The sequence below is a fragment of the Rattus norvegicus genome, chromosome 10 (genome assembly GCF_036323735.1).
Source record: "Rattus norvegicus strain BN/NHsdMcwi chromosome 10, GRCr8, whole genome shotgun sequence".
In the NCBI taxonomy this organism is placed as follows: Eukaryota; Metazoa; Chordata; class Mammalia; order Rodentia; family Muridae; genus Rattus; species Rattus norvegicus.
In genome coordinates, this window is record NC_086028.1 from 31,051,580 (window position 1) to 31,063,617 (window position 12,038).

Genomic DNA, 12,038 nt, shown 5'->3' on the forward strand with positions numbered 1-12,038 from the left:
CGAAGATGGCAGGTGGTGTGTAAACAAAGTTTGAATGGAGACTTATCCTGGAGTCTAGAAGTTCTGTTTTCTCCTGGGGGGCCTTCCATGTACCCACCACCCATATTCCCATTAACTACGTATTACCTTCAAGTCCCATATCATGTGGTGACATGACCACAGCCAAACACACTTTCCTGTACCCTGGCTGAACACTGAGCCAAAAACTCTCTGTCCTCCATGAAGGGGTGGGGGGTGGTCACCACTGTGTCATAGTCTCATGTCCTCTCTGCTTGGGCCTACCAGCTTTCCCAAAGGCCTCTTTCTGTACAGCTCTACCTTTCCCTGAGCCCCACAGTATGTATCAGGGCGGTGCCAGCGGGTGGGAGAGTTCAAGCCCAGGTTTGAGAGCTGATTTTTGAGAGCTAGAGGAAGGAAGAGAAGGCCCTTGAGCCTTCTTAAAGACAGGAGGAGTTCACCGGGCAGAGGAGTGGAAGTGGAGGGCTTTCTAGGGAGGGAACAGTGTTTACTTCAGAAGAGTTTAGCTTTTTTAAACTGATTGTCTTATATTTTTTCCAGAAGCCAGGCATGGGTGGGTTCTGGGATTTTTGTTTTCTTTCCACAGGCTGATGTGTAGATGGGGGAGCAGTAAGGTTGTTTTCAAAGCCAGCCAGGTACCCTACTTAGCCCTGCCCCACAGCAGCACCTTTGGCTGTCTTGTGAAGGTTCCTGGGAGAAAGCAAGGCCTTTCCTCCCAGATAGTTCTCCATTTAAGTTTAGTGTTTAGTGTTGTCTGGTACAAGGTCTTCCGCCATTTTTCCTAAGCTACGAGATGCTTTAATCAGATAAAATGTCCTGGGACTCCATTAGAGTGAGGCACTGAGAAAGCCCACCGCTCTAGTTAAAAGGAGAAGTATCATTCTTTTGCCCAATGGGTCCTCCTTAGTGTAGGGTTTTAAAAGCCACTACCTGTAAGTCTCCAGCAGGCACAGAGAAGGAGGAGATGGGGCGTGGTCTGCCTCCTGGCATCTAGACTCATAGCAAACCAGGAAGGAAAATCTCTTCGTGAAGCTGCCTCCATGGCTGTGGGGCCAGACAGAGAACCTTACTGTTACGGGGGGTGGGGTGGGGGTGGGGGATGAAGTATCCCTTAAGAAGCACCAATCACATAGGCATCCTCACCCCTTTTTGCTACAGGGCCGTGATTCATACCTCCCGCTAAGTAAGGGGATCTCTTGGTCCTCGGGGTCACAAACATCTTTCAGCTGCAGGCTTTGGATGATTCATGTCAGGGTTGGAATAGGCCAGGCAAGATTTGCAACCCAGAGCTCTGCTGGCAGAAATGTACTCCTGGCCGTTAGTCTGAGAGCGCAGGAAGATGAATCAAGGGACGGACGTAGTCTTGGTAATTCATCATCTGGTGCTAAGACACAGCACCCATCTCCGGGATTGGAACTCACAGCAGCCAGAGGGGTCTTCGAGTGGGAAAACAAGTGAGGGAAGTGAGGCTGTGTCCTTGCCATCTAGAGAGCTGACAGCAGTAAGTGAGCCAGCAGTGGCTCTCTGACTGGGCTTGGTTGGGAGCTTCTGGGACGTTCTCAGCATGTCCAGGCCATAGGGGAAGAGTATAAGAGAGCTACTTGGGTGGTTCCGGACATTACTCATTAAGTGAAAGAGGATGTAAGGGGAGCAGAGGATGGGATTTATGTCAGAGAAGGGGAGAATTTCTTTAGACATAGGGCTGTCATGGGCTTTGACGGTACTAGTGGGATGTGAGGTCTCTGGGAAAGGCTGGCTTACCATGTTTTAAGTCCAGGGTTGCCTCAGAAAGCGTAGCATTGAAGCACATTGTCTTAAGACCAGAGGTTGTAAACCATGGCCCATGTGAGCCTATCACATGTTTTTGTGAGTATTATTCTGGAGCAGGGCCACACCCTTTGATTTGTGGTATCCCGGAAGCTTCTAAGCCAACAAGGAGAACTGTGCAGTTGTGGTCCACCAAGGCAGAACTGAGCAGTTGTGACCCACCATCCCACGGTCTACCAAGCCTAAGAATGTTTACTCTGAAGAGCTTCATAGAATAAGCTCACCAACTCTGGCTTCGGAATCTTCTGGAAAACATGATACACTGTTTCAACCACAGTGGCCCTATTGGGCCTTACTGTTTGAGGATAGGATTAATGTATTTGGAAGCCTGAAATCTCATCCCAATGCTGTGATAAATATTTACTAAATAAATAGAAATACTCTCGCCACAGGACCAGTTTAGAAGTCAGGTGGCCTTGATAATAGAAACTTCTAGATTAAACACTTTGCAAAGGTCTGTGCAGCAGGGTCCTAGAATGTAACTCTGTACGAGGTGAGGAGATCAATGGAGTTCTTTTCTGGTGAGTGTCAGTTCCAAGGAAGTCAAGGAATGTTCTAGAATCTATACAAGGGAGAGGAAATGGTATACCAGAGCTGGGACTCAGCCTTTGCCAAACAAATATTCTAGGGCATTTATTCGGCCTTTTATTCGTTGTCTTGTTTGGGTATTTTGGAGGATCTGGGGGGAGGAAACCTGAGACGGCTTGAAATTGAACCTACAGAGTACCCACCTAACAATAAATTCACTAGGCATCCAGATTCTGTGTAAAAATAACAGCAGACAAGACGTGTCCATCGTTTGGGGCAGCGGCAGGTTATAATTCTAAAATCGTTTTATCTTCCCGTCCTGACAAGTTTCCTTACTTCATTATTGAAGGTGAAAGAGGTCTGTCTTTTTTCAGACAGAAGTGGTCACTATGAGGCCTCCTCATGGGACTCTAGGCAGACATTCTAATCAAGTACAGCACAATTTTCTCTCTCATGCTCGATTAGCAATGTCTGATTCCACAGTGATGAAGTCTAAGAATCTTTCTCACTATAGAAGGCACTGCCACTTGGAATCGCGTGGAAGGCAAAACCTGTTGCTGATGCCACGTGGTCCTGTTGGCAGCACCCTCTCCGTGACATTTTCATGGCCTTCCACTGCAGTTAGTCTGTGCAAGTTCTCAGTGAGTTTCTTAGCTCTTTTAAATTGTGTGCTTCTTAAGTAGAGGATTTGCTGTTATAGTTATCTCTGGCTCTCCCCCCATTGTAACGGAAGCTCCTGTAGTGTGGGATCAAGACTTCATGTCTGTGTGTCCCCTTTTGTGCTAAGCACGACAGCTTGTCTGTAGAGTAGTCCAGCAACCATTAGATCAGTGATAACTGACCACATGCAGGAGAAAGCCTTGTAAGGCGTGTGACAGTGGCCTCCTATGGGGTTGATGAGCAAAGCAAAGAGACCAGTCCCTCCTCTGATCAACCAGTGAGGTAGCCAGAAGCACTGTAATGTAAAGGCAGGGAAATAACTACCTGAAGGGTTAAAAGAAGATAACTATCTCTCCTCTGTTTGCTGCCTTGAGCCGGGAGATGGAGAGAGCCAGGATGGAGATCAGTCAGGTCCTTCCCTCCGTGAGTCGTGGGAAGGACCATTGCTGAAAAATGACTGCACACCACAGACCCTTGGATGAGAACTGTGGAAGGGTCTGTCTCACCTGGTTCTCTTTGTCCCATTTAGTTTCAGAAGAACCGGCATGACCAGGATGCCACCAAACACAAGCTCATGGAGATTGCCAACTATGTTGATAAGGTGAGACCAGGTGTGTACTTTCTGGGGGAGGTTGTGGCACCTCAGACGGTCACACGCGTTTGAGCTCCTGTTGCTGACCCTCGGGACCCTCAGCTATCAACCGGAAGCAGGCAACTCAGCTTCTTGGGTTGGGTTTTGTCTTTCGTTGGTTTCTGCCTGTGGGAGCTTTGTTTTGCGCTGTTTAATTTATCAAGTACAAGCATTGACTCACATCAGTGGCTTTCGGTCATGTTTATAGTTTTCTGATGGAATTCCGTTTCAAAAGTGAGATCTTGTGACCCCGCCCATATAAAAGCCACATGGCAGCAGATGGCTGGAAACAGAAGTGCCCCCAGCTCTGACCCCATGACCTTTCTCACAAATGAAGTGGTTTTTGAGGAACACTGGACAAGGAAGAGCCCAATATAAGAAAGTGTGGAGGATGTGTTCCTCCAGGTGAAAGCCCGGTGATTCTTTGACTTAAGCAGGATTGAAGTGGGCCAGGGTCAGGTGTGCCCAGAACCTTTAAAAGTCAAGACGCCATCTTTCTAGAGCTGATGTATCGAACTGTTTGAGGATTCCCCCCTTCTAGGAAGTCAGGGTTGTTTAAAACATGCACTTAGGAAATTCACAGAAGTTTGAGCTCTACTAAATGGGGTGTTCTCAGACCCAGAAGTATTCTAGGTGAAAGCAAGTTCCAGCACAAAACACAGAGACGGTAACTTGGCAATGGCAGCCCCTCTCCACAGGCTGGCAATGTGGACCTTAAAAAGTAAGCCTTGACATGCTTTGGTCACGTGCCCCCTCTTAAGGGGCAGTGTTGGTGGGTAGACCTAAGGTTTTATGCTTGTCACTGGATGACAGTTCCAGCCCTTGGGTCTCATGTCTCTTTGAGACCCTGATAACCATTTCAGGACACTGTAGAACTTTGAAGGCTTTCTTCGCCTGCTAGAGGTTCACAGATCACAGATCTTGGGCTGGAGAGGTGGTTCAGCCAGTAACAAATAGAAATTAGAAACTTTCAAGCTGGGCAATGGGAATGCACACCTTTAATCCCAGCACCGGGGAGGCAGAGGCAGGTGTTGGAGTTGGAGGTCAGCTTGGTCTACAAAGTGAGTTCCAGGACAGCTAGGGCTGCAAAGAGAAACCCTGTCTCTAAAAACAATAAATAAATAAATAAATAAATAAATAAATAAATAAATAAATAAATAAATAAAACTTTCAGTGCTTAAAAGGCAGAGTTGGTTGCTGTGAAGTCGCTAGATGAAAAGTTCACAGCCTTGTGTTTTTTCTCTCAGCATCTGTGGAAATAGACCACTGATATATAACAAGAGAAAGTCAAACACTGGCCTTTCCTGGAGGGAAGGATCCTAGAGACACAGCAGAGTCCTGTGTCCAGCTCCTAGCTCACCAGCAATAGCGTTCTTATCGATCCTGTAACCAAACACTTAACATCTGGAAAAATATGTTTTCCCCAAGGAGACAGGAAGCTACTGCCACCTGTGTAGGAACCATTGTCCCAGACCGACACTGGAAAGGTGGAGGCCTTGGCTGTCTGGCTCTAGGAATTTTCCTCCTGCACTGGGTGATTAGAGCCGACCTCTAGGTACTGATGAGAAATGGAAGTGAGATGTCAGCAAACACACCCAACAAATAGACAGTCCCGACAACAGAGAAAGAAAAGATGCGGAGGGGAAAGAAGGTAGCCGCACACCCTGGGTGTTGATGCAAACCCTGTGTCTTGTGGATGATGGTCATTCTTCCAAGCCTCTGGCTGCCCTCCCAGCACACAAGGCTTATCATTCCCAGTAGGGTGAGGCACATGAGCTCCTCTGAAATTTGTTGAGCCAGCTATTTGGATTGAACATTTTAAAGCTAAAACTGGAAGGACTTTACACATTTGCTGAATCAGGGGCCCGATCCACAGTGTTTTCTCTGGACTGTAAGAAAAGCCAAAAGCCCTTCAAAAGCCCTTGAATGAAGCAAACTCAGATATTTTGGGTTTTTCTGTAGTGATAGATGGGGCAAAAACAGAAGAACCGGGAGCCCATATAGACTGAAGTTTCCTGGCGCAAGTGAAGGATCTGAATGTGTGTGTGCGTGTCTGTTGTGTGTGTGAATGTACGTGCATGTGTATGCATGTATGTGCGTGTGTGTACATGTGTGCATGTGTGTAGTTTATTGTTATATACATATTACATGATCTAGGCTCTTCAGCAGCAGAAGGTCACGAGGGCCCTGGGGGCATAACCTGGTTCATTCTGGCTGCAGAGTCTTTCTGCTGAGATTTTGGGCAAATTTCTCAACCTCTCTAAACATCAGCACCTTCCTTGTTCATGACAAGTGCTGGATGAGCAGTGGGACACCAGTTACTATTGTTAGCCAGGAAGGAACCCACCACTTTTAGATTGAGGAGATCTATCCTTTTGTGGCCTCCATGTATATGAGGGTTTTTTTCTTTAAGTCATTGGTGGGGTGGGGAGACGACCCTGTATGTAAAGTATCTGCTGGGTGCATAAGGACCTGAATTCCCAGCACCCATGTAAGAGCCAGGCATGGTGGCATATGCCTGTAACTATGTGTCTGGTGGGGGAGACAGGGACAGGTCCAACCTTGGACCTTGGGCTTCCTGTATATATGCACACACACAGGACACATGCACATGTAACACGCAATCACTGACACAGTAGCATCAAGGTCAGGTCCATCAAAGAACACCTTGATGTCTTTAGGGTGCTGTTACCTCTACCTTTTTTAAGCCTCTGTTTTGTAAGCCAAGATACCCCCATTTGACCACCGGAATGCATCTCTCCGAAGACAGTATTTCCCACTTTCTGGAGCCAGTGGGCAGAGAGCAATCCCAGCATCTGTGCTCTGAGCTCCTAGGCCAGGTGGTGAGAGAAACTGGCCTTTCTGTGTCTTTTCAGTTTTACCGCTCCCTGAGCATCCGGATTGCGCTTGTCGGCTTGGAGGTGTGGACACACGGGGATAAGTGTGAAGTCTCAGAGAATCCGTACTCTACCCTCTGGTCCTTTCTCAGTTGGAGGCGCAAGCTGCTCACCCAGAAGAGCCATGACAATGCCCAGCTAATCACGTAAGCAGCCCTTTTCTGGTCCTGTTGCATCAGCCTTGGCTGTAGGGCCTCTTCCTGCCGTAGGGGTGCTACGTTCACCCTTCCTTTCACAGGGGCAAATGTTGGTTGTCCAAGACCTCCCCTGCTCCCTGGGCCAGATCACCAGGCATTCTCAGACTCAGAACACCATGAAAGAATGTTTAAAAGCCTAAGAATGATAATAGTCCTCTGATGTGTTTTCTATCCATGAGAGGAAATTAGCCTTACCCCTCATCAGCTGAGCAGCTGAAGCACTTGCGTGTGTACATTAGGGGGGTGAGTGGATGACTCTTGGTCACAGCCGATAGCCTGAAACAAACAATCTTGAGCATGTCAGCTGACCTCCCACCACAGGCTACAGGAGATGGGTCCTCAGGTCCTTCATTCTCTGGGAACTCAGGGCTGAGTCTCTGGGAAGATCAAAATGGTAGACTGTAGGGACCTTCATGCTCGGCGAGAGGAAATACTGAAACATTTGGCCAAGTGCAGTGTTAGCTTCCCAGCAGCCTCAGAAGGAAAGGAACACTGATGCGGTCGGGTGCTAGGTGACAACCTACTAAGGGTGATTAGTGTATATTAGTGTTGGCCTTCCGGGGTGCCTTGAGGAGGGTTCAACAAAGGCACATAGAGGAATAAACTTCTTTACTTATTTGTTTGTTTTTAAACATAGCCAAGTCAGGAATTATTTCATCCTTGGTGCCTTGATTTACCCTTTCATAATAACTGGGATTTTCAACATCTGCCTGTCCCTAAAGCCTGGACTCTCAGTGGTCACTTGAGGACTGGCCACTCACTGAGAAAGTCTTTGTTTACTGAAACATTTGGCCTGAACTTGTGGATTGAACACCTTGAATCTGTTTACAGTAAAGCTTCCCCAGAGCTAAGGACAAGCCTGTGAAATGCCAAGTAGGGCGTTCAGACACACGGATACATGGATGGGGTCAGGGTGCTAGGTGACAGCCCCCTATATATATTGAATTCATTGAGCAAACCTTTATTAAACAGCCGTTTATTCCTCCTCGCCTACTCTGGGTGGGTGCGACTGAGAGAGGGATATGTTAAATCAGGGGGAACTGGCCGTTGACAGGTTAGGGTCATCGTTGCAGTGCAGAAGGCGGAAACAGCTTAACCTTGCACCCAGCTGCAGTTTATGAGGCTCTGAAAGGGACTCAGCTACTTTTTTTGGTCCTTTCATGATGTGTGGACCACGGCATCAGCCCCGCAGCTGCTGTCCAGCTTCCCCACTTTTGCCCCCAGGACACATGCCACCGACGGTAAGGCCTGAGCCCCTGGCCACCGGCGAAGATGGACATGATTCACTTGGGCATCACAGCCTGGACCACACCCTTCCCAGTGACCCCTGTCTCTGACCATTTTCTATGAATCAGGAATGGGGCACAGCTTTTTAAGCCCTGCCTTCTTCCTTTTGGAGACCTTGGACACATTCTGAGAGAAAGTGACCTTTCTTCTCTGCTACTGAGGGAGGAAGTGAGGGGAGGTGAGAGGTGTGGTATCCTGAAAGTTGTCCAGTTGCTGGGTTACCAGGCTTGTCCCCTTGAGGACAATCTGGGAATGTCAGTGGGGTCAGTGCACAGCACAGTAGCCGTTCACTCCTGTCCCAGGGGAGCAACTCTCTCAGCTCCCACCTGAATTACATGTCTTTTTTTTTCCTTCCTGCAGGGGCAGGTCCTTCCAAGGCACCACCATTGGCCTGGCCCCCCTCATGGCCATGTGTTCTGTGTACCAGTCCGGAGGAGTTAGCATGGTAGGTCTCAGACAAGACAGTGGTGTTGCCTAAGGGGACAATGGCTCCCAAAAGAGGAGGCCGGCTTGGAAAAACTGATTTGATATTTATATATAGTTGCAGAAGTAAAAAGCATTAAAAAAGAGCAAATGTTTCAGATGAAGTTCTTAGGTCCTAAGGAGAGTAGCCAGGGGTAAAATTTCATTCACTGTAGTTTGTGTTCGTTTGTAAGCAATTGTAAAAATAGACCTCCAGGTCTGTCTTGTGTTATTCCACAAGGGCTGGAGGAGACAAAGCAGGAGCTGGAGGACGGCGTGTGTGTGTGTGTGTGTGTGTGTGTGTGTGTGTGTGTGTGTGTGTGTGTGTGTGTGTGTAGGGTGGAAATGTTTCAAGTCTGGGTCTTGAGTCCTTAGGTATTGCATTGTGAAATGAGAGCCTGTCTCAAGAGTCACAGTGAGGAAATTGCTGACTTTTGAAATTCTGACTTGGCAAGAGCAGGTTTCTTGTTTTGTTTGCTTGGCTATGTAGCTCTTGCTGGCCTGGGATTCACTGTGTAGACCAGGCTGACCACAGACTGAAGATGACCTTGAGGTTCTCTTCTTCCCGATTCCATCTCTTGAGTGCTGGGTTGACAAGAGTTGGCTAACATACCAAGTTCAGTGTGGTGCTGGGATCGAACCCAAGGCTCCACGCATGCTACTCTAGTACGCTACAGTTACATCCCTAGCCTCTGTATTTTGACTTCTAACCGGGAGTGGATATGAAGCAAGCCTCTTCTCTGCTCTCATGTGTTATTTTATACCCATCGTGTATTTTTATTGACAAGGTAACGTGAATGTTAAACCCCAGATTCTAGAGTAAATTCCAAAGCCATGCGACTTTGGAATTAATGCCTGTCTTTAGTTGTAAAGGTAGCTTCATGGCTTATGGTCTTAGGACAAGAATAAACATTAAATGATATAATTAAAGGAACACAATTATATATTTAGTAAACACTTTCTGTTGTTATGTTTTGGAGACAGGGTCTCACTACAGAACACTATGTCAGAACTCACCACATAGACCAGGATATATATATGTGTGTGTGTGTGTGTGTGTGTGTGTGTGTGTGTGTCTCCTCTAACAGAGATCCTCCTGTCTCTGTCTCCTGAGTACTAGTATCAAAGTCAGGTGCAACTGTGCCTGTTATAAATAGCCTTGTGGCTGCTTTTGTTCTACTGTTTGGTTTTGGGGATGGGTCTCACTACATTGCCCAGGGTAGTTTCAAACATCTGGGCTCAGCTAGCCCTCCTGCTTCAGCCTCTCAGTTGGCTGGGACTGTAGGTTTACATCACTGCACCAGCTCCATTTGTTTTGATGATACCTGTACCAGGTTATGTCTGGGATGGCCCTTTCTGCTGGGATGCTCTCAGGAAACACTGAGCCAAGCGTATCTACTGTTCAAGTCAAGGTGATGTTTAAGAGCTACATCAACAGGTCTGCATCTTTTAAGAACACAGGTAACAGTCTTGAGGATTTGCTTTTCTAATGAAGACAGTGCCTTTAGACTTGTTAAGAGCAAGTTATGAAGAGCCAGTACGCTCAGTGTTAGGGGAAATCAGTGAGGAACTGTCAAGGTCACTCAATAAAAAGTCATGCAGGCCGGATAGTGGTGGTGCATGTCTATAATCCCAACATTCAGGAGGCAGAGGTAGGTGGATCTCTGAGTTTAAGGTCAGCCTAGTCTACAGAGTGATTTCCAGGACAGTCAGGACTACACAGAGAAACCCTGTCTCAGAAAAAAACAAAAAAAACAAAAAAACAAAACAAACAAAAAAAAGCAAAAAAAAAAAAAAAAAAAAAAAAAGCATGCAAGAAATCCCTGGTCTTGAATTTGAAATTCTTCTCTGAACAGGACCACTCCGAGAATGCCATCGGTGTAGCCTCCACCGTGGCCCACGAGATTGGCCACAACTTTGGCATGAGCCATGATTCTGCACACTGCTGTTCTACCAGCGCAGCCGATGGTGGGTGCATCATGGCTGCTGCTACGGGGTGAGTCAACCGGAAGGGTGCAGGTGGGGAGAAGAGTGGCGTGAGAGATGCAGGGTCAGCCTGACCCAAGCAGTCCTAGATGGACCCAGTGAAACTTTCAAACTGTTGATGAAGACAGTTTAAATGATGTTTACATGAAGCAGAAGTGGACAGATGGGTTGCAGGACGCCAAATTCCTCAAAGCAGGATCTAGAGCCCTGGATTGATGAATAGTTTGTAGTTTTCAGCTATAAAATTGGCTCAGACTCATTTTTGTTTGCTTGTTTGTTTTGTTTTCTTTCATCTTGTTTTTGTTTTTGAGATCACATGTGAGAGAGTCTTGCTCAGTCTAATCTTGAGCTTGTGAATTTAACCCTCTCACGTCAACTACTACCACACCCATATGCTCAGTTCTTCGAGAAGCTTTGCTGAAGGCCTGTTTTGATGAGAACCATAACCCTTGGTCTTTCCTCTTTGGAAGCTTTGTAGTTTATAGAATAAGAGGAGAAGGGGGCCATCCATTTACTCCTAAAGGAATCCCTGAAACAAGGATACTGAGACTCCCAACACTTAAAAGGACTTTCTAAACCAGAGCTTTTTTTTTTTTTTTTTTTTTTTTTTGGTTCTTTTTTTTTTTCGGAGCTGGGGTCCGAACCCAGGGCCTTGCGCTTCCTAGGTAAGCGCTCTACCACTGAGCTAAATCCCCAGCCCCTAAACCAGAGCTTTTGAAAGAACAGGATTATCTTGTGTTTGAATGTGTACATCATACCGTTCTCCAGGACTTGAGCCACTCCCTGGAAGGCAATGTAGTCGAATCCTTATTTGTTCTTCCGTTCCAAGCCTCTAGCTCGTACCTTTTGAGCTTGAGTTCATGGTTAAGCCCACTCCTCTCTCTGCCAATCCCAATAGAGTGTGTGTAGACAAATGGCTGATCGCTAAATCCATTCCTACTCTAATTATTTTTAAGTTATTCACACACTGTCATAGCTTAATGATTAGTAGCAAATTCCTTGGGGGCCTACTGTAGTACTGGAGGAAGCCCTCAATGTTTAACCTTTAATTGTTTTAGAGACTTAAGCACAGGGCCTTACCAGGGTCTCTTTACAGACCCATGTTGTGATAGAGCCGTTTTCTGATATTTACATCTCGTGCTGTGCTTCTGTGTTATTTTCCTATATACATGAATTTAATGTATAAAGTAGGCACATTAAGAGGTTAAAAACACCAACTCATAATAAACTAGAATGTTTGAAATAGTAATGATAATAAAAGTTACCTCACGTTTAGGATTTGTTCATTTCTGGATGTTTGTACTCAATATTTTCATATCACTGTTGACTAGCGGTAAGGAAAACCAGGGGTGGCAGCTGCGGATAAGGGACCGGTGTGCTTTTGATTCGTTTCCATAGTAGCTGGCGACTGTGGTGCCTTCATACATTCTACTGTGGTAAATAAAGACCACGCATTTGTGTGTTGGGTGGTGGTGTTGGTTATGAAAACAAAGATCAGTTCCTTAGCCCATGAGTAAGTTAAACACGTAGTCTTGAGCTTTCTGG

The 12,038-nt window shown here is 46.6% G+C and overlaps 1 protein-coding gene across 4 annotated transcripts in view; it reads left to right on the forward strand.

The window, feature by feature from the left end:
* The window catches only part of Adam19 (ADAM metallopeptidase domain 19), a 91,743-nt gene that overhangs the window by 58,867 nt on the left and 20,838 nt on the right, over nt 1-12,038 (forward strand). For all 4 annotated transcript variants that reach the window (XM_063268971.1, XM_039085916.2, NM_001160228.1 and 1 more), the window contains 4 exons: nt 3,563-3,634; nt 6,541-6,707; nt 8,406-8,490; nt 10,364-10,503. In XM_063268971.1, the coding sequence (XP_063125041.1) occupies nt 3,563-3,634; nt 6,541-6,707; nt 8,406-8,490; nt 10,364-10,503 (464 nt within the window). The remainder of the gene's footprint in view (nt 1-3,562; nt 3,635-6,540; nt 6,708-8,405; nt 8,491-10,363; nt 10,504-12,038) is intronic.